Source organism: Protopterus annectens, chromosome 11.part0 (assembly GCF_019279795.1).
Source record: "Protopterus annectens isolate FY-2018-M chromosome 11.part0, PAN1.0, whole genome shotgun sequence".
Taxonomy (NCBI): domain Eukaryota; kingdom Metazoa; phylum Chordata; order Ceratodontiformes; family Protopteridae; genus Protopterus; species Protopterus annectens.
In genome coordinates, this window is record NC_056745.1 from 172,844,446 (window position 1) to 172,866,474 (window position 22,029).

General features: G+C 40.2%; 1 protein-coding gene across 1 annotated transcript in view; it reads left to right on the top strand.

Moving 5' to 3' along the window:
• The window catches only part of PARP11 (poly(ADP-ribose) polymerase family member 11), a 519,323-nt gene that overhangs the window by 216,060 nt on the left and 281,234 nt on the right, over positions 1 to 22,029 (top strand). The window contains exon 3 of the mRNA XM_044087183.1: positions 14,946 to 14,978. Coding sequence (XP_043943118.1) covers positions 14,946 to 14,978 — 33 coding nt within the window. The remainder of the gene's footprint in view (positions 1 to 14,945; positions 14,979 to 22,029) is intronic.

Genomic DNA, 22,029 nt, shown 5'->3' on the forward strand with positions numbered 1-22,029 from the left:
AAATCAGCTTACAGTCCTCCTATAAGTAGTAATATTCCTTGCTGAAAGATGATTATTTCTCTCAGAATTTTTTAAGCTCCATTACAGCACTTTTAGGTGGAGTATAAAATGCATGGTAGTGTAGTCCTTCTGCCTTGTCAATAGCCCCTTAATGCTACAAATCTACCATTATTATCTTTTTTATCCATTTCTATCACTATTGGATCTCCTCTTGCAATTAATATAAGTGCTCCTCTTTTCCTTTGTCTAAGGTTTTTCACTGAATAACCATCCTGAAATCCTTTCTTTATCCAATTTATCATGCATAGCTATTTGCACACTACATTTTTAGATATCATTCACCACTATTTCTTTTTTGTATGCATCTGTGAGACCATTTATATTTAAAGGTAATGTAGAAAGTGTCATTATGTTAAAAAGTTATTGTTCCCATCTTTTATGTGGAATAGTTTTGTAAGTGTCTAGTTCCAGCTTTTGTGTTTCATGCATACACTAATGTTTTTCAAGTTGATCTATTATACAGTTGCTTCTTATCATATCCATTTGAGCCTATGTTATATCTTTCAAAACTTTTTGTTTTATTGAAAGCCCTCAAATTAAAAAAAAATGCACAGCCCAGTACACCCCTATTAACTTAATACTAACACACAAAAACTATGTACATCTTCAAGTTTTACCCTCCTAATAGGAACAATTGTCCTAGACTGACAGCCAATCTCACAGACTGGATTAACCTAAAAGGAAGGTTATCCATGCTAAAATGCATGGTACAGCCTGTGCTGCTACTAACTGCTCTCTCGTTTTGTATTATCTTTACTAGTCTTCCAGATTGGGAAAACACTTGAATGCTTATCTCTTAGCCATTGAAAGAAAGAATAATTCTGTTTTTGTTATCAGAGAGTCTCCATGGAGATATTAGAACCAGATAACACAGCTGCTTCAACAAGCATTTTTTTTTCTAGGGGAAAACGTTTTATTATATTCTGTGTTTGTTTTTATTTGCTTTCTCTTAAAACATGTTACTAGATCAAGCCAATGGCCACAATCCAGTTATGCCTCTATGCTCGAATGAGAAAAATTGCATCAAATTTTCTTGTATCCTGCTCTTTTGACCAGGCTTTTTTTTTACATTACAGTACCTACATTTCTTAAAACTGAAGAAGGAAAAAGGAAGAAGTAAAAAGGGGGACCTGTTTACTTTTGTATCCCCATTACAGTTGAAAATAACCAAGAAAGCTTTACTTTTATAGCATGCAGGTTATATCATGCATTATCAAAATACTACTGTTAAGAACAAAATTTTGTTTTACTTCGTTAAACTCCTTCCTTCCTCTTCCCCACTCATAAATGTTCTTCCAGACATGAATGATATGAAGTAGGTGATATGCTTTATACTCACCCACAAGTTTAACAAAGTCAATAAATTCCAATATTTCCAGTTTTTATTTTTCTGCAGTGTTTCACAAATATAATTGATGCTTTGTAATCCCACATTTATTTGTCCATTTCTGAGTTGCTGGCTTTATCCCTGTTATTTCCATCTCTGCTTCATTTCCAACATATTTTTGGCTCTTCTAGTTATCTCTTGTGCTCTTTTTCTGTGTCTCAAGCATTTTCCATTGAAACATTGAAAAAGGTTTCACTAGCACAGTCTCTCTGTGGGTTTTATTACCAGAAGATTAAGAAGCAGAATCTCCTTACGTTTCACAGCTCACTTTTTGTTTGAAAAACTTATATTTTCTCCTTAGCATGTTCTGCATCAAAAATTATTTTGGCCCGCTAGGAAAGAATACTCTGAAAATAACTCGGTACAGCAGCTTGAACCTCACTACTGCCTCTTGACATTCCCTGATTAGTGGAATAAATTTGCACCTCTTCTGCCTGGTATACAGTGACATCTTCCACAAACACTCTGCTTTGTTCTTCTGCCACAATTTTGTCAGAATCATCTACTTCTGATTGTAGGATTGTACCTTTAGTAAAGATCTGGGTTGCTTTCTCATGGTCAGGTTTGGAGCATACACATAATAAGCCATTTCAGTTAACATCCCCTGCTGTGGAATACTAGTCCAATTGCTTATTTGTGCTTTCATAAAATTAATACAGTCTGTTCCTTCCAGCTTCTGTGGTACAGCAGAAAATCTCAAGTTTTCCTTACATGCCTTGTCTTCTACATCTGTTATTTTCTAAAACATCTCTTCTTGAGCAGTCTCATATTCAGCCAGATTTTTCTTCATTTGACCTCTGACTTTTTTGCATTTTATCATCTCATCTGATTATCTGTTTAAAGCATCTGTCTTTTCCAGCCTTTTGTTATTTGAGGTGATGTACTCCTTCAGTGTTTTGTTTATTTTAATCAGCACTGAGTACATTTGACTTATTTTTTCCTCTAGGTTACTGGAAGTCATGTCTAGGTTACTGGAAGTTATGTCTTGACCAAAGCAGGGGCTTGCACCACTTTTTGCTGGACAGCTGCACAATTCTTCCCAGTCAGTATTTTTCCTAATTTTTTGTGATTGATTTTCTTTCATGTCCTTGGAATTTCTTTTTTGCTGCCATCTAGGCAGTCCACTTACTAGCCAGTTAATGAAATTTAGCCCAAGTATGAGTTTGGAGTCTCTGTTTTCACACTGGGAGAGCTGAAAGTAAACTGTTACTCAGTTTGCAGACATCTTGGAAGTCTGCCATTTCTTTTTGTTATTGCTTTCTCGGAAAATGTCTTTCTACCTCAGTAAAGGCTCATTCTACTAGAGCTGTTGCTTTCACTGGTGCTTTTTTTCAAAGGTTTGGATACCAATTCCATCCTTGAGGCTGCTACTTGGACTTCTGCTAATACCTTCACTAAGCATTATACATTGGATGTTGTCTCCAGGACAAGAGCTAACTTTGCCAGAGTAATTCTGTATGGATTTCTAGAGGGCTCATCTGTGCTTTTCTTCTCACATGCTTCTTCTTGTGCTCTTGTACTCCCCCTTTTGTAAAAATACTGCAATTGTGATATGGAAGAACATAGTACAATCATGTCAAATCTTACCATAACCGTAGATGTTCTCTTAACTGTTGCAGTATTTGCTCACTCCCTCCTCCTCCTCCTTCTACTCTGCTCTTTTCCTTTTGTCTTCTTGGCCTGGAATTCTTTTATTTTTTCTCTTCTGGATGCACATGTTCCTCCTAGTTCCTAGGAATAATTGTTCTTCCTGGGGCTTTTCATTTATGAGGCATGTATGTTTGTATGTCACCTTTATAACCTACACCTTGAGTGGGGAGGATACATATGATGTACAACAGCTATAAAATCTAAGGTTATGGCATACTGGCCAGATGTTGCTCTACCCTTGGCATGGAATCCCCTTTGTAAAGAATACTGCAACAGTGAAGAGGAGGACATCTACTGTTCTGGTAAGATTTTGCACATCTGTATTTCTTTTACATGGAAAACAGTGTTACCCACTGCTCTGACCTCTTCAGGAAGGGTATCAGAGTTGCAAGAGCTTATAGTGTGTCGACCTTATCTTTCATAAAGATAGGGTGTCCTTGAGTCCTTGAGAATTAATTCTTCTTTTATGTCAGACGTGGCTTCACTGTTCATTTTAAGCAGATGTATTCACCTCCCTATATTCTTTTCAAAACCAAAACATAAGGGAGATAAAACTATGCACACACTGGATGCCCACCAACATTTGGATAGTACATTGATAGGACAAAGAATTTCAAAGTCTGATCAGTTATTCATTTCATATGAAAGAAAAGTGGACATTCAGTATCAGAATAGGCTGTTTCAAGATAGTTATCTCATGCTATTCAGTTTTGTTATTCCTGTCATGGAAAGTTACTTTGAGGCAAAGTCATTGCACATTCTACCAGGACTATGACTTCTTCTGCTTCATTTTGGAAAAGAGTGGATTCTAGAAACATTCTAGTGGCATCAGTTTGGTCTTCTGCACCTGTTTTTCTCAGAACACTGCAGAATCAACTGTTTCTGTACAGATTTCTAGAGGGCTCCTCTTTGCCTGTAGGGACAGGCCAGGGTTTGCTATACTGTACTTCAGGGGCTCCTGGAATCTGATCTTTTTCTCCCTTTCTGTCTAAGCTTTGGTTCGTCCCATATAACTTAGGCTACTATAACAGTGATCTGTTTGAACATCTACTGTTATTTAAGTGTACTTACGCAACTATACTGTGTTCATCATTAGATCACTGTTGCAGTCAAATACCCTGCACCTGCCTTCCCCCTTGCTGTTTTTTGTTATTGCAGGATGAGAGTCCATATTTTCCCCTGTTCTCCTAGCACATATTTTGTTGGCAGGGCTTTAGCCTTCCTTTTTCTGTGGCAAGAAACCTCTGAATTTTGGTACCCACATGTCTTATTTTATACCTCTTTACTTTTAAGCTCATTTCAATCAAAACTGCACTAAGGAAACACCTTCTGGAAAAAAGTCACTTATACCTCTTTTTGTGACACTGGATAATCCAGTCTCACATCTTGGCAGTCTTGCCTAAATGTTCAGTACTGTCTTTCAATGTAGAAATTGTCAAATCATGTAAATATATAAAACTGTAATCACTGTCTTTGATGTTTATCACTGAGTTTACAATGTTGTAATCTTTTCTTCTACAACACTGTAACCTTCTTTGCTCTGCTCATACTCTATTGTTTGTCCTCTCTTCTCTTTGAGCCCATAACTGAGCAATGTTAAGAGTGCAGTTCACTAACTTCCTTAGCAAATGATAAATAAAATATTGTGTTTAGCCAGCATAAGGTTACCCTGTTGGCTTTCCTGGTATTTACAGATGTTCTGAAACTTATGAGAAGTGGTTGAATTCCTGATGTTCTTCATGTTTCACTGTTGCAGTCATTACGTTTGGGTTATCTGCCTGCAGGTAGCCCTCAGCCGGCCTGAATATCAAAGTCTTGGGTCCTGCGTCCGATGCTGTCTCTTCTACTCTGCTGTTTTATATTTTTTAATCATTTTACTCATTATCAAATATTTTTATTAACTTATATTATCGTTGGCCGCTCATTGTTTTCTTTAGTGATTGGAGAGTGCTTATATTTGCCTTGATAACTTCCTGGGCCACTCCGAAAGTTTGGCTGCTTAGGGCATTTGCTACTATTTGTTTTTATATTCAAGTTTCGCAGTTGAACACTCCTTTAAAAGGGCTAGAAGGCACTCTGATTGGTGGCAGCATTACCATATTATTTTGGAAAAGGGGGCAGCTGGAAGTCTATGTCGGGCTTTTCCAGAAGTGTTTGGTTGTGTGAGATTGAATTTATTTATGTGTGACTGTATTGGAGATCTTAAACTGGGACACATTGCTCTGAAGTGTATAATAAGGAGCTACATTAGGGGTGTGCAGAAGTATTCAGTCCAGTCCCAAGGTTATAGAGCATGTTCCTGTTGTGCTTTTAGGGGAAAATTGTGAATATTACTCCTGTTTAAGTGACATTCTCACATTGGAGTCAGTAGGGAGGATTAGGCTCATGTGCTTGACCCAGGATAGTGGGAGATGTCACATTATTGTTGGCAGTTCGGTGGGATATTATCTGGACATTGCAGTAAGAACCTGTAAACTACTGTAAATTGTTAACAGAAGTTTCTAACTGAAGAGTCTATAACATCAAGAAGTTCAACAAGGAAAAGAGTGAGAGAAACTGTGGAAATTCAGAAGGCGACTGAAAATGGTGTGGAGGAGCAGAGTTGGGAAAAGCAGATAGTAATGGCAACAGAAGGAGACAACTCTTAAGTCACCTTGGAGAGAGAGTGACGAAGTACATTCTGAGATTTTCAAGATAAGTGTTCCATAGACATATAACAGAAGGGTGCAGGAAATAGAGACTATGTTTTAATCAGCATTCAGAGAAAATACTACATATGCAAACTGCCAAAAAAGGAAATGAAAGAAACATGCTGGAACAGCAATTAAAATGTGAATAAATGGCAGGGAGATGAAATGAACTTGAAGGCAGGTCACACGTATACAACTTGAGGTTTACAGCAGTACCAAAAAAAAGCAAATAAAAAAAACCTGACAAGAACAGCTGTAAACATGTTGTGAGAAAATACCTCAGCATGCAGATTGGACTGTCTCTTGTTAATATTAAAACAGAAATGGCATTCAGAGGAAATAATGTCAGTGTGAGACTGAGAAAACAGCCAAGACCGTTAGTAATTGAACTGCAGACCTATCAACTAAAGAAGAGAATTATTTCTATTTTTCTGACCAGCCAGAGGCTCCTTTTTCTACTTATGAAGATAGGCCCCACTTGCAGATCCCAAAACTATATCCCAGGGGCCTAAGGCAGTAGCCTCGACCACAGCAAAAAACCCTATTCCTTCTGAAAGGGAATCCAGGTCCTTAGAGATGGGGAAAAAAGTTTACACCTCTGCTACTCTCTCAGCTAGAGCTTTAAACTGTCAGTTTCATATGATCCAATACCAAGAGTTTATGCTTGATCAGTTAACTAAAAAACTGTCCTCTGATGAATCCTTAGATAAGAAATATGTATTAGAAATGGTGAATAACATCCAACAGGTTAGTAACCATTCCTTAAAATGTGGCTATGATGCACTGGAGGCTTCATTTAGATCAGCCATGACTGGCACAGTGATAAGAAGGCATGCATGGTTGAAAGAGCAGGTCTTACCGGATCATGTTAAAGCAAAACTGTTAGATGCTCCTATGGATAAGGCCAGTCTATTTGGTACACCTGCCCAGCAAGTAATGAAGAAAATGGAAGAAAAGGCAAAATCTGTACAAACAGTTAAAGATTTCTTACAGGTTCAGCCCCCAAGGTTTAGCAGGAACTGGCCTGCCAAAAATTGGTCCTTTCCAGACTCCACAAAATCCCAAAGGGGCAGGAATAGACGCTCTAGAGGCAGAAATCAATACAGAGGAGGTGCCTACAGAGGACGACAGTGGCAAGGCAATAACCGAGGCACAGACACAACCACTGCCACTGCAACAGGACAATCACAGTGACTTGGCTCTGACCGCCTACCAGGGAGCAAATAGCAGCACCTTTAGGCGGAAAGTTAGCCTTATTTTCGAAAAATTGGCACTATATCACAAAAGACAAGTGGATTTTGCAAACCATAGACCAAGGCTACCGGTTCCACTTCCACCTTACCAGTAAAGAGGAATGCCAAACCTACCTCCAAATCAAAATAGAAGCTCTACAGCAGATAGCGAAATTAACAAAGATGAGAGCTGTGGAAAGAGTACCAATAACAGAACAGGGCAAAGGATTCTACTCAGACTCTTCCTAGTACCAAGAAAGAAAGTTGGAGACCTATTCTCGACCTGTCCGTCTTAAACACATACATCATTGTCCTAAAATTCAAAATGCTGACCCTACAGCAACTTCTTATGCTGGGCAAGGAGTGTAGGCTGGTAACTCTAGATATCAAGGAGGCATACCTGCACGTCCCCATTCGACCAAATTGCAGAAGATACCTCAGATTTCTTGCAGGATCAGAGCATTATCAATTCTCAGCATTGCCCTTTGGCTTATCTACTGCGCCCAGAGTATTCACAAAATGACTGGCATCAGTAATCGCTCACTGCAGACTACAGGGAATCCAAATTTATCCATACCTGGACGACTGCCTGTTACAAGCGGACAACAAAAGCAAGCTGACAACAGATTTACAAAGGGTCATTTACTTGCTACAAGCCCTGGGATACACAGTCAATTTACAAAAGTCAAGGCTGATACCATCCCAAACAAGAACATTCTTGGTGGAATTGGACACAGTAAAACAGATGGCATTCCTAACTGCAGAAAAACAAAAGAACTTCCTCTTTACTTCTTGGCATTAACAAAGCAGAACAAACTAACAGCAAGAAAAGTTCTGCAGGCCTTGGGCTTCATGGCTTCATGCATAATCTTGGTCCCACATGCCAGACTGCATATGAGAAAGCTACAGTGGTACCTAAAGAATTTATGGTCTCAGCACAGGCACAGCTTAGAAACAGAAATCCCACTAATCCCATGCCTAAAACAGGAGTTCCTATGGTGGGCTCAAGCATGCCAGTCAAACCCAGGCTTACCCTTCCACAACTTTGAGCAAGCCAAACCATCACAACGGACGCCTCAGACCTAGGATGGGGACGCACATGCTGGACAAATGCATACAAGGATTGTGGACTCAAGACCAGCTGCACCTACACATAAACCAAAGAAATGCTGGCAGTAAAACTGGCAATCCAAAATTCAGACCATTCCTCAAAGAAGGCCATTTGATGATAAGGACAGACAACACCACAGTCATGTGGTACATCAACAAACAGGAGGCACTCATTCCTACCCCCTAGGCAGAATGACTTTGGACCTTTGGAATCTGGCTCTCAGCTACAACATCCAGTTACAGGCAATATTTGTGCGGAAAAGAGAACACCCTAGCAGACATGTTAAGCAGAACCACCTCGGATGCTCACGAATGGATGCTACACCCGGACATCTTCAAGGCCATCACAAAGAAATGGGGAATGCCACAAATAGACCTATTCGCATCCCCACTCAATCACCAGCTCAAAAAATTCTGCACAAGGACATTCCACCCACTTGCATGGAAGGTGGACTCTCTATCCTTCAGCTGGAAAGGTCTGACAGCATATGCATTTCCACCTCTTCCCTTGATGCACAAGGTACTACTGAAAATCAAAGAGGAACGTCCAAGGATAATCCTGATAGCTCCGAATTGGCCAAGACAACACTGGTACCCATTGCTGAGGAGCATGTCTCGGGAGAGAATGTGGTCAATACCTCTGATGCCTTTGATGTTAACTCAGAACAACATCATGCATCCAAATCTAAAAACCTTGCAACTGACTGCCTGGAACATCACATAGCAGCAACCTACCCAGACCTTCCCCAAAGGGTTAAAGACATTATCCTTGAAGCCCGCAGACCTTCAACAAGAAGGAACTATGCAGGAAAATGGAAAAGGTTTGTCATTTGGAGTACCGAAAGAGGAAAAGATGTGTCGAACATAGATATTGCTAACATTCTGGAGTACTTGGCAGAGCTTCTACATACAGGCCTGTCCTATTCCTCCATCAAGATACATGCATCAGCTATTTCAGCAGAATACAGCTTCGAGACACCTGTCTTTTCGCATCCTCTACTCAGACAGTTCCTCAGAGGGATCAAGAATGTAAAACCTCCTAGGAAACCACCATTACCAGCATGGGACTTGAACTTTATGCTAGAAAAGTTGACACTCCCTCCGTTTGAACCAGCAGCAACAGCAGATCTGCAACACCTGTCATGGAAAACTGCTTTCCTGCTGGCAAATACCTCAGCAAGGAGGGTTTCGGAACTACAGGCCTTAATGGCAGTGCAACCCTTCCTAATCTTCCATCAAGATAGGGTGTCCATGAGAACTAATCCTACATTTATGCCTAAGGTGGTATCCAGAGTGTCTTTAAACCAGGCAATCCACCTACCTACCTTCTTTCCCAATCCACAGAACAGGGAGGAAAGGCTGCTGCATACCTTGGATGTACATAGGCAGTTCCGCTACTACCTGGACAGAACCAAAAGTAACAGAAAAACTGACCAGCTCTTAGTAGCTTATGCAACAGGAAGGAAGGAAAAGCAATTTCCAAACAGACAATCTCCAAATGGATAGGAAATTGCATAAGATTCTGTTACTCCTACCATGGAAAACCAATTCCACAGAACATAAGACCTCATTCTACAAGGGCTACAGCCACTACCACAGCTTTCTTCACGGTGGCAACCAAGGACATTATTGAGGCGGCTACTTGGACCTCCGTGCATACATTTGCCAAGCATTATAATTTACCTCTATACTCGAGATCGAGCAGGGTTTGCTACTGCTGTACTGCAAGGGATCCTAACTACACCATAATCTTTCTTCCTCCACCCCTAGTTTGGCTATGGTATTCTACCCATTTGTTATGACTGCAGATGCATCCATGAAGGACATAGTACAGTTTTGTACCTACCATAAATGTAGATGTCCGAACTGGATAGCATCTGCAGTCAGGATTACCCACCCTCCTTCCCCTCTGTGGTACTCCTAGGGTATTTACCCTCCTAATAGCTAGCTGGGGGGGAGTTTCTTATGGTGTATTTGTTTGTATATATGTACATACATGCTTATTTTTTGTGTTTGCCTTCTACTTTTTTGGAAACATTGGCATTTATCCAAAATTTAACCTTCCAAGAGGGCAACTGGCATCTGGGGCAAGAAACACTGAGGACCAGCAGAGATGACGTCGGGTGAAGTGCGACATCAGCCGAAGCCGGACCCAGACTTTGGAATCCGGCCGACCGAAGGGCTGCCTGACGACAGGACAACCCATTTGTTATGACTGCAGATGCTATCCAGTTCGGACATCTACATTTATGGTAGGTACAAAACTGTACTTTCTTCATGTTTCACTGTTGCAGTCATTATGATCTGCCTGCCCTCAGCCGGCCTGAATATCAAAGTCTTGGGTCCTGTGTCGGATGCTGTCTCTTCTACTCTGCTGTTTTATATTTTTTAATCATTTTACTCATTATCAAATATTTTTATTAACTTGTATTATCGTTGGCCGCTCATTGTTTTCTTTAGTGATTGGAGAGTGCTTATATTTGCCTTGATAACTTCCAGGGCCACTCCGAAAGTTTGGCTGCTTAGGGCATTTGCTACTATTTGTTTTTATATTTAAGTTTCGCAGTTGAACACTCCTTTAAAAGGGCTAGAAGGCACTCTGATTGGTGGCAGCATTACCATATTATTTTGGAAAAGGGAGACCGCTGGAAGTCTGTGTCGGGCTTTTCCAGAAGTGTTTGGTTGTGTGAGATTGAATTTATTTATGTGTGACTGTATTGGAGATCTTAAACTGGGACACATTGCATCTGAAGTGTATAATAAGGAGCTACATTAGGGGTGTGCAGAAGTATTCAGTCCAGTCCCAAGGTTATAGAGCATGTTCCTGTTGTGCTTTTAGGGGAAAATTATGAATATTACTCCTGTTTAAGTGACATTCTCACATTGGCGTCAGTAGGGAGGATTGAAGCTCCTTAGTAACTGACCCAGGATAGTGGGAGATGTCACATTATTGTTGGCAGTTCGGTGGGATATTATCTGGACATTGCAGTAAGAACCTGTAAACTACTGTAAATTGTTAACAGAAGTTTCTAACTGAAGAGTCTATAACATCAAGAAGTTCAACAAGGAAAAGAGGGAGAGAAACTATGGAAATTCAGAAGGCGACTGAAAATGGTGTGGAGGAGCAGAGTTGGGAAAAGCAGATAGTAATGTCAACAGAAGGAGACAACTCTTAAAGTCACCTTGGAGAGAGAGTGACGAAGTACATTCTGAGATTTTCAAGATAAGTGTTCCATAGACATATAACAGAAGGGTGCAGGAAATAGAGACTATGTTTTGACCAGCATTCAGTGAAAATACTACATATGCAAACTGCCAAAAAAAGGAAATGAAAGAAACACATGCTGGAACAGCAATTAAAATGTGAATAAATGGCAGGGAGATGAAATGAACTTGAAGGCAGGTCACACGTATACAACTTGAGGTTTACAGCAGTACCAAAAAAAAGCAAATAAAAAAACCTGACAGGAACAGCTGTAAACATGTTGTGAGAAAATACCTCAGCATGCAGATTGGACTGTCTCTTGTTAATATTAAAACAGAAATGGCATTCAGAGGAAATAATGTCAGTGTGAGACTGAGAAAACAGCCAAGACCGTTAGTAATTGAACTGCAGACCTATCAACTAAAGAAGAGAATTATTTCTATTTTTCCTGAAGGTAGGGAGAATCATAAAGTTTTGAGACACAAGGGTTTACACAGATAATGACTTTTCAACACAGACACAAACCTGCAGACAAGCTTTTCTTCTTCTTCTATAATACTCTGCAGAGAATTGAAACTTTGTTTTACATGATTGCATCTGGCTTTACTTCAGACTGTAGAGGTTTTCTGTCTAGTTGGATTAAAAGCCTACACAGACACTTGCCAGGCACAGGATGAAGAAGAAGAGAGAAGACAATAGCAGAAGGCAGGAGAAGAAGCAAACAGTCAAAAGGTACAAAAAAAAAAAAACGATGGACACTTCAAGGGGGAGATTTACTGCAAAGTCCTTTCCTGTTATTCAAAAGGAAATGATGGATAAAACAAAAGAGATGGATGTGTTTTCAAAAAAGTAGAAGACTACAAAAGACAATGCTCTGAGAACAGTGAGTGAAGGCACTATTTAAAAAGTGATAAACGTTTATGATGGCAAAGGGTGAAATAGTCTTAAAATGTGAATTGCATTATGATGAACACCAAAAAATCATCGAGGATAGTATGCTCTAGACAAGAAATAACTATTTGATTAATTTACTCCAGGACTGCCCCCAGTACTACTAATTAACCCGAGGCAGCACCTAAATGCTTTATCACATGCATGGACCCCCTCCAGTTGTCTGTGGTATGATTCCAGTTATTCTCATTAGAAGTAATATATAATTATCAACCATGGCATATGTAAGACCAGTCTATAACCAAATGGGATAGGTTATTTTGAGCATAAAAAGGAAAATGTCTAGGCTTAAAATGACCATGAAGTGCAGCTAGCATAGTACATACCTTAAACCTATGACTCTCTGTAAAGTAAATGAAGCAAAAACAAATGGTATAGTAATAACCTGTGCCCAACATATGATTTTTTTTTTTACATAATTTCTCCTTTTTCTGTGGTCATGGTAGGATGAGACACTTGGGGATTTGATTGAAACAGGATGTTGAGCAAGCAGCTAAGGAAGTGAGACAAAAAACTATTTAAATGATTATAAGTAAGATAAGACTATGGAAATAGATACAGTTGATTAAGATGTCTTGGTCCCACTAGTTCTTTATGCAGCCCAGAATTATATATATATATATATATATATATATATATATATATATATATATATATATATATATATATATTGATAACAAAAGAGAAAGAGTGCAATGACAAAAACATTTTGTACAGCAAGATATGCATGCAGGTGTTAAGCATGTCTGTAAAGGAAGTTAAACCCTGGAATAATATAATATCACTAGTAGTTTTTACTATATGTAGTAACAACAAATGTATAGGAAAGAATGGCATCATCATTTGGAGAAAAAAGAACAAAGAACCAATATTTTGGTATTGGATGATAAAAGATGAGGTAATAAGTAAGCTGTAGACAATTTTTTAGGTTATTTAACTCAAGTTAGCTTGCATATACAGGTCTAATGTTAGGCAGTCAGAGGAAGATATGCAGAATATGTAAAGTCATTTTGTTAAACTACTAAAAAAGATTTTATAATGGGAGTCTAGAACAGAAAAGGTAGACCAGAAGAAAGTAATAGGTAAAACATGCAAGACAATACTAGATTTGAGAAAACAATGCAGCACATAGGTAAAAATAACATGGAGAGAATGACTAAAGTTATTGCATATGAGCAGTGGAGGAGAATGTGTTAATCCTAGACGTGCAACTATATTGAGAAAATTTAGAATTTTTGCATGGAAATGTTTAAAGAAATATTTCTATGTTCCTGTGAGACTTGAAAAAATGTTCCTGCAGACGAGGCATATATTGAAGATGTGATAATTTAGAAAAGGTACTTGGAAGCATATACTGCGGTGGTGGTGCTGCGGTAGCGTTGTCGCCTCACAGTTAGACATTGCCTGTTCGATTCTCAGTTAGAGCGTCTTCTGTGTGGCGACATGCGTGAACGGGCGTTCCTTCGTTGAAGGTTGTGCATTAGGCCCGGCAAGCCAGCACGTAAAACTCTACTGCCAATCATTAGCGGACTGGAGTTCCGCTGTGGCGACCCCTAACCGGGAAAAGCCGAAAGCCACAAACTTGGAAGCATATATACTGGGAATGTAAGTGTTGCTTCGTTACAAAACTGACTTGAAATATTCAAAACAATTGTAAGAGAAGTATAGAGATATTTTTGTTGAGATGGTGTAAAATAACAAGTACCAAGTAAGTTAAAGTGTTGCTATCTTTCATATTGATAGTGGCTAAGAAAGCTGTAACAAGAAATTGGAAAACCGAAGGCAATCCGGACGTAATAGAGGTGAAGAATTATTACAGAGATTAAAATTGCAGCAGTGAGAACAAGATCAGAAACAGTTTCGTATTAAATAGCCATATGGGATGTTGTATTAGAATATGAGCTTGAAGATGATAAACATGGAACAAAAAAAACAAAATCTGTATTTGTTTAATAAAGTAGACTCCAGTACAAGGTGAGAAATCGGAGCTGTTAACAAGCTGTTTCCTGTGGTCCAGAAGTTCAAGGATTGATTCCCTCAGCTTCTGTTGCCTAACTGTGTGACTCTGAGCAAGTCACTTAACCAGACACTGCTCCCGGGCTGAGTGTAAAAAAGATCTATAAAAATCAGTGCTCTACCACAAAAAACAATTGCAAAGAACATAAAATAAACTGAATGTAATGCTTGAATTTGTATGATGAACCAGGATAAGTTATTGATAATTGAATTTAAGCACTATGCCTCTCACATGAGGCTGGCTTGAGCGTGGTATGTTTAATCATAAAATGGTTGTATTAGTAATTGCTGCCAAAATAACAAGTGCATGATGCACGCAGGTTGCACAGCATGTTATGCTAAAAATAAGTTTTTGTAAGATTTTTAGTGTTCAAAAATACTTAATTGTAGTGTAGACTTTTCCATCCATTTTGCAAAGCCCAGACTCGATATTCTCTGACTTTCTGGGTGCAGACAAACCATCAGAAAGTTTTGGGAGTTTATCAGTAGAGGGCTACAGCTGTGAAACACTTTGACAGTTTTAATTAGAAATCATAATAGTTATGTTATGCTTCTGTTTAAACTTACAGGTGGTGAAATACAGTAGATGCACAACTGATTTTTGAATTTCTTATAATGCTTTTTTTTCTGTAATGACATTTCAGATGCTGGAGGACATCACTTTCAGGGACAGAGAGGTACTGTTTTAGTTTGCTTTTCATAAAACTAAAATGTATTTATAATATTATGAATTGCATACTTGTCCATATGAGGAAAAAGTACAATGTTTGCTGTGAACTAACTATGAAAATAATTGTTTAATGAAAGATGTGAAACAATAATAAAAAGTTAACAAGTTGAAAGCCAAAACATGGATTGTGTCTTCACTGTGTTTCTAAAATTACAACTAACACAAAAGTCAGCTCTTTTCACACACATACTGTCATGGCGAAATATTTGACTGTGAAGAAAGTTACAAATGTAATGGCCAAAGTAATGTACTTCAGCTTGCTGCACTCAGAGGCATACCCTGTCCCACCAGTGCCATATAAATGATTACTTCACAGTGAGCATGATGTTGTACTTTGGTTTCACACAAAATTCATTAAGAAAACAAAATTAGTAATGGACACAGCAATGTATTTCATCTTCCTTATGTTATATTCACTTCCCCCATGCCATATCAGTGGTCATGTAACAGTGAGAGCTAAATGACTTGTACTGTTATAGCGAGTGTGCCTCTTAATACTCATTCCCAGAATATAGTCATCTTTCTTGTACATCTGTGAGGTTTGACTGTGAGGAATGTGAAAGACCATAGCAGTATATTTCATTTGCTTGCTAATAGACACAGATGGTGCCCCTTGACAAACCATGTCATTGTCAGTAATCGTTTAATAGCGGTCATGTAATTGCTTATTCTTTCACACTAAGCCCGCTCTGTCATTTTGCTAAAGGGTAGGCACCTTCTGTGCTCTCCTTTGGGATTATGTTGTGAAGAAAGTGAAATAAATTAATTTTCACAATACTGTACTTCATCTGGTTGCGGTCACACAACAAGCAAGCAGTGTAACTGCCATTTGCCTTCATCTATAGAGTGCCTTTCAGACGAGATGGACAGAGAGATGGGCACTTGTAGTGATAACATGTGGCATATGAACACCAGGAAGTGATGGAAATAATGTCCACAGTAATGTTCTTTAAATTCCTACTACAGTATTCCTCACCACTGTTGCCATGATTGTCATAATAAACTTAACAGTATACACTGCCCACTGTTTTTTTTTTTTTTTAATCACTGGCTACAAATAACATCTGCATACCTGTCCTTATTTAAGCTGCCTATACAGTATGAACCTGTCACCGTACTGGAATGTAAGGTTGCCTTTGAGCTTCAGCTCACTGTATGTATCGGTAGCACCCAAGCTAGTAGAATAATTTCCATGTTTTTCTTTTAGTACTAAGAAATGTGGATTGTTGCATCCAATAATTCCTAGCTTCAAGTCATATATGTAGAAATTGTTCTCCTAGCTTGGCAGGCCACAAAACATCCTCTGATAGTCCGGATTATGGCCTGTAGGCTGTGGGTTTGGCTACCCTGTTTTAGTGACTTCGCTGTTAATTTTAAATATTCTTATATTCGTGATCATCTTCCAGGCAGATGTAAAACGGTTGCTTTCTGTTCTTCAGGAGATGGGTGTAAATTATCAAGATTCTCAACTTATAGAAACTGATAGCATTGTTTCTAGATTTAATTACTATATGTTCAAGCTGCTTATTGTATGTTTTACCCATGAAATCTAGTGTTGCTTCAGATACAGTATTGGAAACCCTTATTTGTGCATGTGTGATTGCATTCATTTTTTTTTTTTGGTTGAGCATTTTTTTCATAGAAGCTCCCATACACTGGAATACGCACATCCTGCATAGCACATAATGGAACATTGTGCAGCTCACTAGGAGAGTACTGCTACCGCCTGAGCTTACCAGATGTTCATCATTTGTTCACAGTTGCAATAGCCTTAACTATTTGAGTTGTATCCCCCACAAGGTATAACAGCCAGCCAACTTCCATAACTTAAAGGGAGCAGCCATGCACCCAGGACCATTGACAACTTGAGCACAGCTGCAGAAAATCAGGGGTTTGGGCAATAAGCTTTCCTGCTGCTGAAGAGCACACCTCTTATCAGCTTTCAGAGGTCATCTAGTGTTTTTTCCATTGCCGGGCAAGTTCCCTTTGGGAAAACCTTCCAAAAATATTAAATTTTTTTAACAAAAAAGTACTTTTTGAGAGAACTGTTTTTAATTTTCTGCTAGCTTTTGCTGTTTTTGAGGCTGCCATGAGACATCAGTGTCAGCTATAAAGTTCGTTTTTAAATTGCTGTTTTAAGTGTAAGCATATGATCCTTTTCATTCATTCCTCAACTGACAGTTCTCTGATCTGTCCTCTAATCTGGCTTGGACGCATTTACTAGACTCTCGGATCCAACTATTGAGCACCTGTCTTTACCCATAATGCCCCTGTAACCCTACAGTACCTCAGATGTCATTTGCTGCTTTATCACTTCAGATGTGGATCCTTCTCACAGAGCTTTGGGCTATAGTGTTTTTGCAATGAGTGCAATTTCTTTTGTAATTCTTCTACAACTTTCTTTTTTAATCTTCCTCCCTTACCTTAGATTTTTGGTTTCTTTAGTGCTAGGGTTGCAATTTCTTCTCTCCTGTTTGTACCTTAGGTAGTTCTCCATACCATTGTCGGTACTCCCTTTTCTTTCTCTCTCTGCTTCTTCATACCCTTCAGAGGGTAATTTAAAAAAAAAAAAAAAAAGTAATCTATAGCTTTAGAAATAATCATTTGCATTCTTTATTGTTGCTATGGCTGACAAACCCACTGGGTTTAAGAAATGCACTTCCTGTGGCCACAAGATCCTTATTTCTGATACCCACAGGGAGTGTGTTTATTGTCTGGGTGCATCCCATTTAAATACTGAATTTTCATTCTGTGCTGGCTTCAGTTCTAGGGCATTTAGCAATAACTGTAAAAAAACCTAATCCTAAAAGGTTTGTTACCATCTTTTTCAGGACTTCGGTGTTGGACAGCTGGGGTCCGACTTCCCCTTCAAGGCAAGGATCTGGGCAAGGTCGGGGCATGGTAGCATCTAGTGCTTCGGTGCTGGTGCACCCAGCTACAGCTTCTCCCAGTCCTTCAGCTTTCAAGGTGGTGGAGAGGATCTTCTCTCATCTGAGGACACTGCTACTCTTTCTTCTTCGGATCCTACAGCCCTGCCACCACTGGGTCCAAGCTCTGATCATCACAGACCTATCACACAGGGACAGCCAGCCATATTGAGAGTCCCGACAGTCTCCTTGGAGGACTTTGCTCTCTCTTCAGACACATCTCCATACCATCCCACTGAGAAGATTCCCCCACAAGAGGATGTGCAAAAGAAGGCACATAGACTCCACTCAGGAGTCATTCACAGAAGGCTGTGACTTAGATGATTGGGAGGGGTCCACAGGGTCTACACCAGATGATGTCTTCTTCAAAGACATCTTGGAAATCCTCCTGCAGAAAAGTTGTTGGTCCTCCGATCCTTCTTCCCAGGAGGAGTCAGTGTTCCTGGAAGCTTTTGGATTCAGCTCCTCTACGTCTTGGGTGATTCTCCCAGCTGATGAGCTTATAGATCTAGTCTTTCACTGGGCATGGAAGGAACCAGATACTGTAGAACCCATTCCTTGCCATCCTGATAAGTTCTTTGCCCATCCTAAAGACATGCCGTACTGGAGCAAGGGGGTCCCCATTGATGCCATGGTTGTTACAACAGCCACTAAGAAAGAGCTGGCGGAGCAGAGCTCCTCTGTCCATCCCCCTGACAGAGATTGTAGGGCATTGGAATTATTTGGGAAGAGCATTTATACCTCAGTGACCTTTGCTTACAGTCAGTGGACAATTTGGCACATTTCAGCAGGCTGCAAAGGGATTTGAATAAAGAGCTTTCCAATCCCTTTCTGTGCCCTTGTCAGTGGAGGACCACAAGAAGCTTTCTTCACAGCTGGCACTGTTCTGTCCATCTGTAATGCTTGCAGGAGGTTAATTTCATATGCTGCTTGAGGGTACCTCATGGATAGCGGGTTCAGACATAGCTGTAAGAAGACATGCATGGAGGATGACGTGTCATTTTGTGGAGGCCTTCAAGTCTTCATTCATCAGTGATCATTTTGATGGATCATCCTTGTTTGACCCCACTATTAAGGAAGTGCTTTCTTGGAATGAGCAAAATGGAAAGGCCTTGTCTGCTACGGGCATCCATTTTTCTACCCCTCAGAGATCCTTTTTTAGAAATCTGTGAGGTGGCAGGAAAGGCTCACAAGAGGGTATTTCCCCTGAGGCAGAGGGGAGAGTTCTAATGGAAAGAGTTATCCTCAGACCAGAGGAGGCCCACAAAATCAGGGTTTCCAAGACTCATTCTCAGATAAACCCTTTCAGCCCTAATGAAAGATTGTCACCTGCTCATCTCTGGAGGCAGTCAGGGGGGGTGCTTGTCTCTGCATCCAGACACCTGATCATCAATCACAAAAGATACTTGGGTGTTGAAAATCGTATCCAGAGGCTATTTCATACCATTTTCACAAATTCCCCCATACAAAATAAAAAAGCTCCCCAGCATTCCACCTAGGCAGAAGGAAGGCAGCAGCTCTAGAAATTCAGAAACAATAGACAAAATAGTCATGCAGGCGGTCCCACCAGACAAGAAAGGATTCAGAACCTACTCAAGATTCTTTTTAGTGCCAAAGAAAACAAGGGAACTGCGACCAATTCTGGACCTCAGCAAGCTGAATCAGTGTGTAAAGAACTTAAAAGTTCCAAATGGCCATGTTTCAGCCCATTCTGCCATTTCTGTGGAAGGACAATTAGTATGTATCCTGAAGATCAATGGAGAACATTCATCACATCAAGGTGAACAGAAGCTCTCGAAGATGCCTGTGCTTTTGGCTGGAGGCCAGTCGCAATCATTTCAGATCTCTGCCCTTTGGTCTCACTACATCCCCCAGGGTGTTTACCAAATGTATGGCAGTGGTAGCAGTTCACTTGAGACTGCTAGATTTCCAAGTGATTCCATACCTAGATGACTGGCTGCTTAACACTCTAACCAGGCATCTCCTTAATAAATCCTGGGATTACTTGCTGCAGTTATGTCAGTCCCCAGGCATTTCAGTCAGCCTGTGCAAGTCACATCCTCAACCCATTTAGAGCCTGGAGTTCATAGTTGCTTATTTGGACATAGCTGGTCAGATAGTCTCCCTTCCGCCAAACAGAGTACGGACCATCAGGTATCAGGTGGAACAAGGTATCTCACACCCTTCTCCTCCAGCCAGACTGATCCTTCAGACTTTAGGGTCAATGGCAGTTGCCATAACCTTGGTGCTCATGGCTTGCTTTTATATGTACATTTTTCAATGGACTTTTGCTGTTTAGTGGTCAGTTCTTCACCATCGCTTGTCTTCACCAGTCAAACTTACACAAATATGCAGAGGCTACCTACTTTGGTGGATTTAGTCGGACAAAGTTTCTCAAGGCCATCCTTGTGATGTTCTTCGTGTTTCACTGTTGCAGTCATCACATTTGGGTTATCTGCTTGCAGTAGCCCTCAGTCGCCCTGATTATGAAAGTCTTGGGTCCTGCGTTGGTTGCTGTCTCATCTTCCATGACTTCAGGTAGTCAGGGGTATAAAGCATGCAGCTGACGCCATTACATCAGTCTTTCTTGTCGTGCGGTGCCCAAAGAAGAAGCAGTTCGTAACTGCTGGTCGGCCGACTCCTGAAATTTTCATTTTCAAGTTTCAGAACCAAAGTCTTCAACTAAAGCTAAGTACCCTATTGGGGAGACTTTTTCTTGCTCTAAACTGATGTCAGTAAAAGCCAATAATTGTATTTCTTGCAGAAAGCAAATACCTCATAAAGATTTTCATTCGTACTGTATTCCTTGCCTAGGCCCTGACCACGACGTACCTCGCTGTCAGTTCTGTGCCTTATTTAAACAGCAAACTATTTGTCGTTGGTATAGTTTATGCTTCTAAATATTTTCGTACTCAGTTCAGTTACCCAGATATGGCTTTGGTAAGCCACCAGACTACCGACATTCCAAAAAAATGCAAAGATAAGGACAGAGACAGGCCGACTAGGTCCATAGCTGCCAACGATGCTTCTCTTAAGCTAGTCGCCAGTTCGCCGGTACTCAGTGAGGTGCTTTCGCAGCCCCTGATACCCGCTACTTCAGATTTGCATGCCTCTACTGAGACCCATTCGGAGTCCGGTATGCTTCGAGATGCTTCAACTGTAGAACCTGCGGATGTCTCTACCTTGGATGGGTCTGTAGCCGCTGTGCAGGCACCTGCTTATGAGGGTGTATTCAGGCCTACTGACTTGCATATTAAACCAACGTCATCTTCTTTTTCAAGGCCTAAAACTTGATCCATGCCCAGAAAACCAACGCCCAGACCGCATGGTCAGGCCTCTATGCCTAAAAAACAAATGATAAGAATGGCTGAAGACCTTATTACTTTAATCAGTGGAAGCCAACCTTCCCCCTCTAAGAGACCTAGGACTGAATTTGCTTATGATAGGATTCTGAAATTTCTGTTTCCTCGGATGACCAGGATTTACCTTTATCGACCTATGAGGATTCTGATGCTGAGGACTCCATTCACTCTGCTTCCCCTCCAGAAGATTTCTCTTTTGGTGAAACATTGCATACTCTTAGGGAACATTTTCGCTGGGAAAGCCAGGATTACTCTTGTTTCTAAAAAGAGGCTTAGGGATTTCTTACTCCTGCCCCAACACAGGCCTTTAGCTATCCCCCCTGTACTGGACATTATTGATGATGCCTTTTTGGAATCTAGCTTGGCCCCTGACTCCTTACCTCCTGCTCCCAGAAAACCTGATAGATATTACAGGGTTCCTGACTCTCACAAGTTCCTTTTTAAAAATCCTACTGCGGATCCTGAAACCATTTCACAGGGACCCAAGGGCATTAAGGCTACTACTTCCAAAAACCGTACCCCCTCTGATAGAGATTCCAGGACGCTGAATAGATGGGGTAAGAAGGTATACACTTCTGCAACCTTGGCCATTAGGGCCTTAAACTTCCAGTTTCATATGTTAAAAGTATCAGCAGCATATTATTGGATTGCTTAAACAGAAAATGATGTTGATTCCTGACTGTGCTGAAAATAAGGATTGAAAGGATTT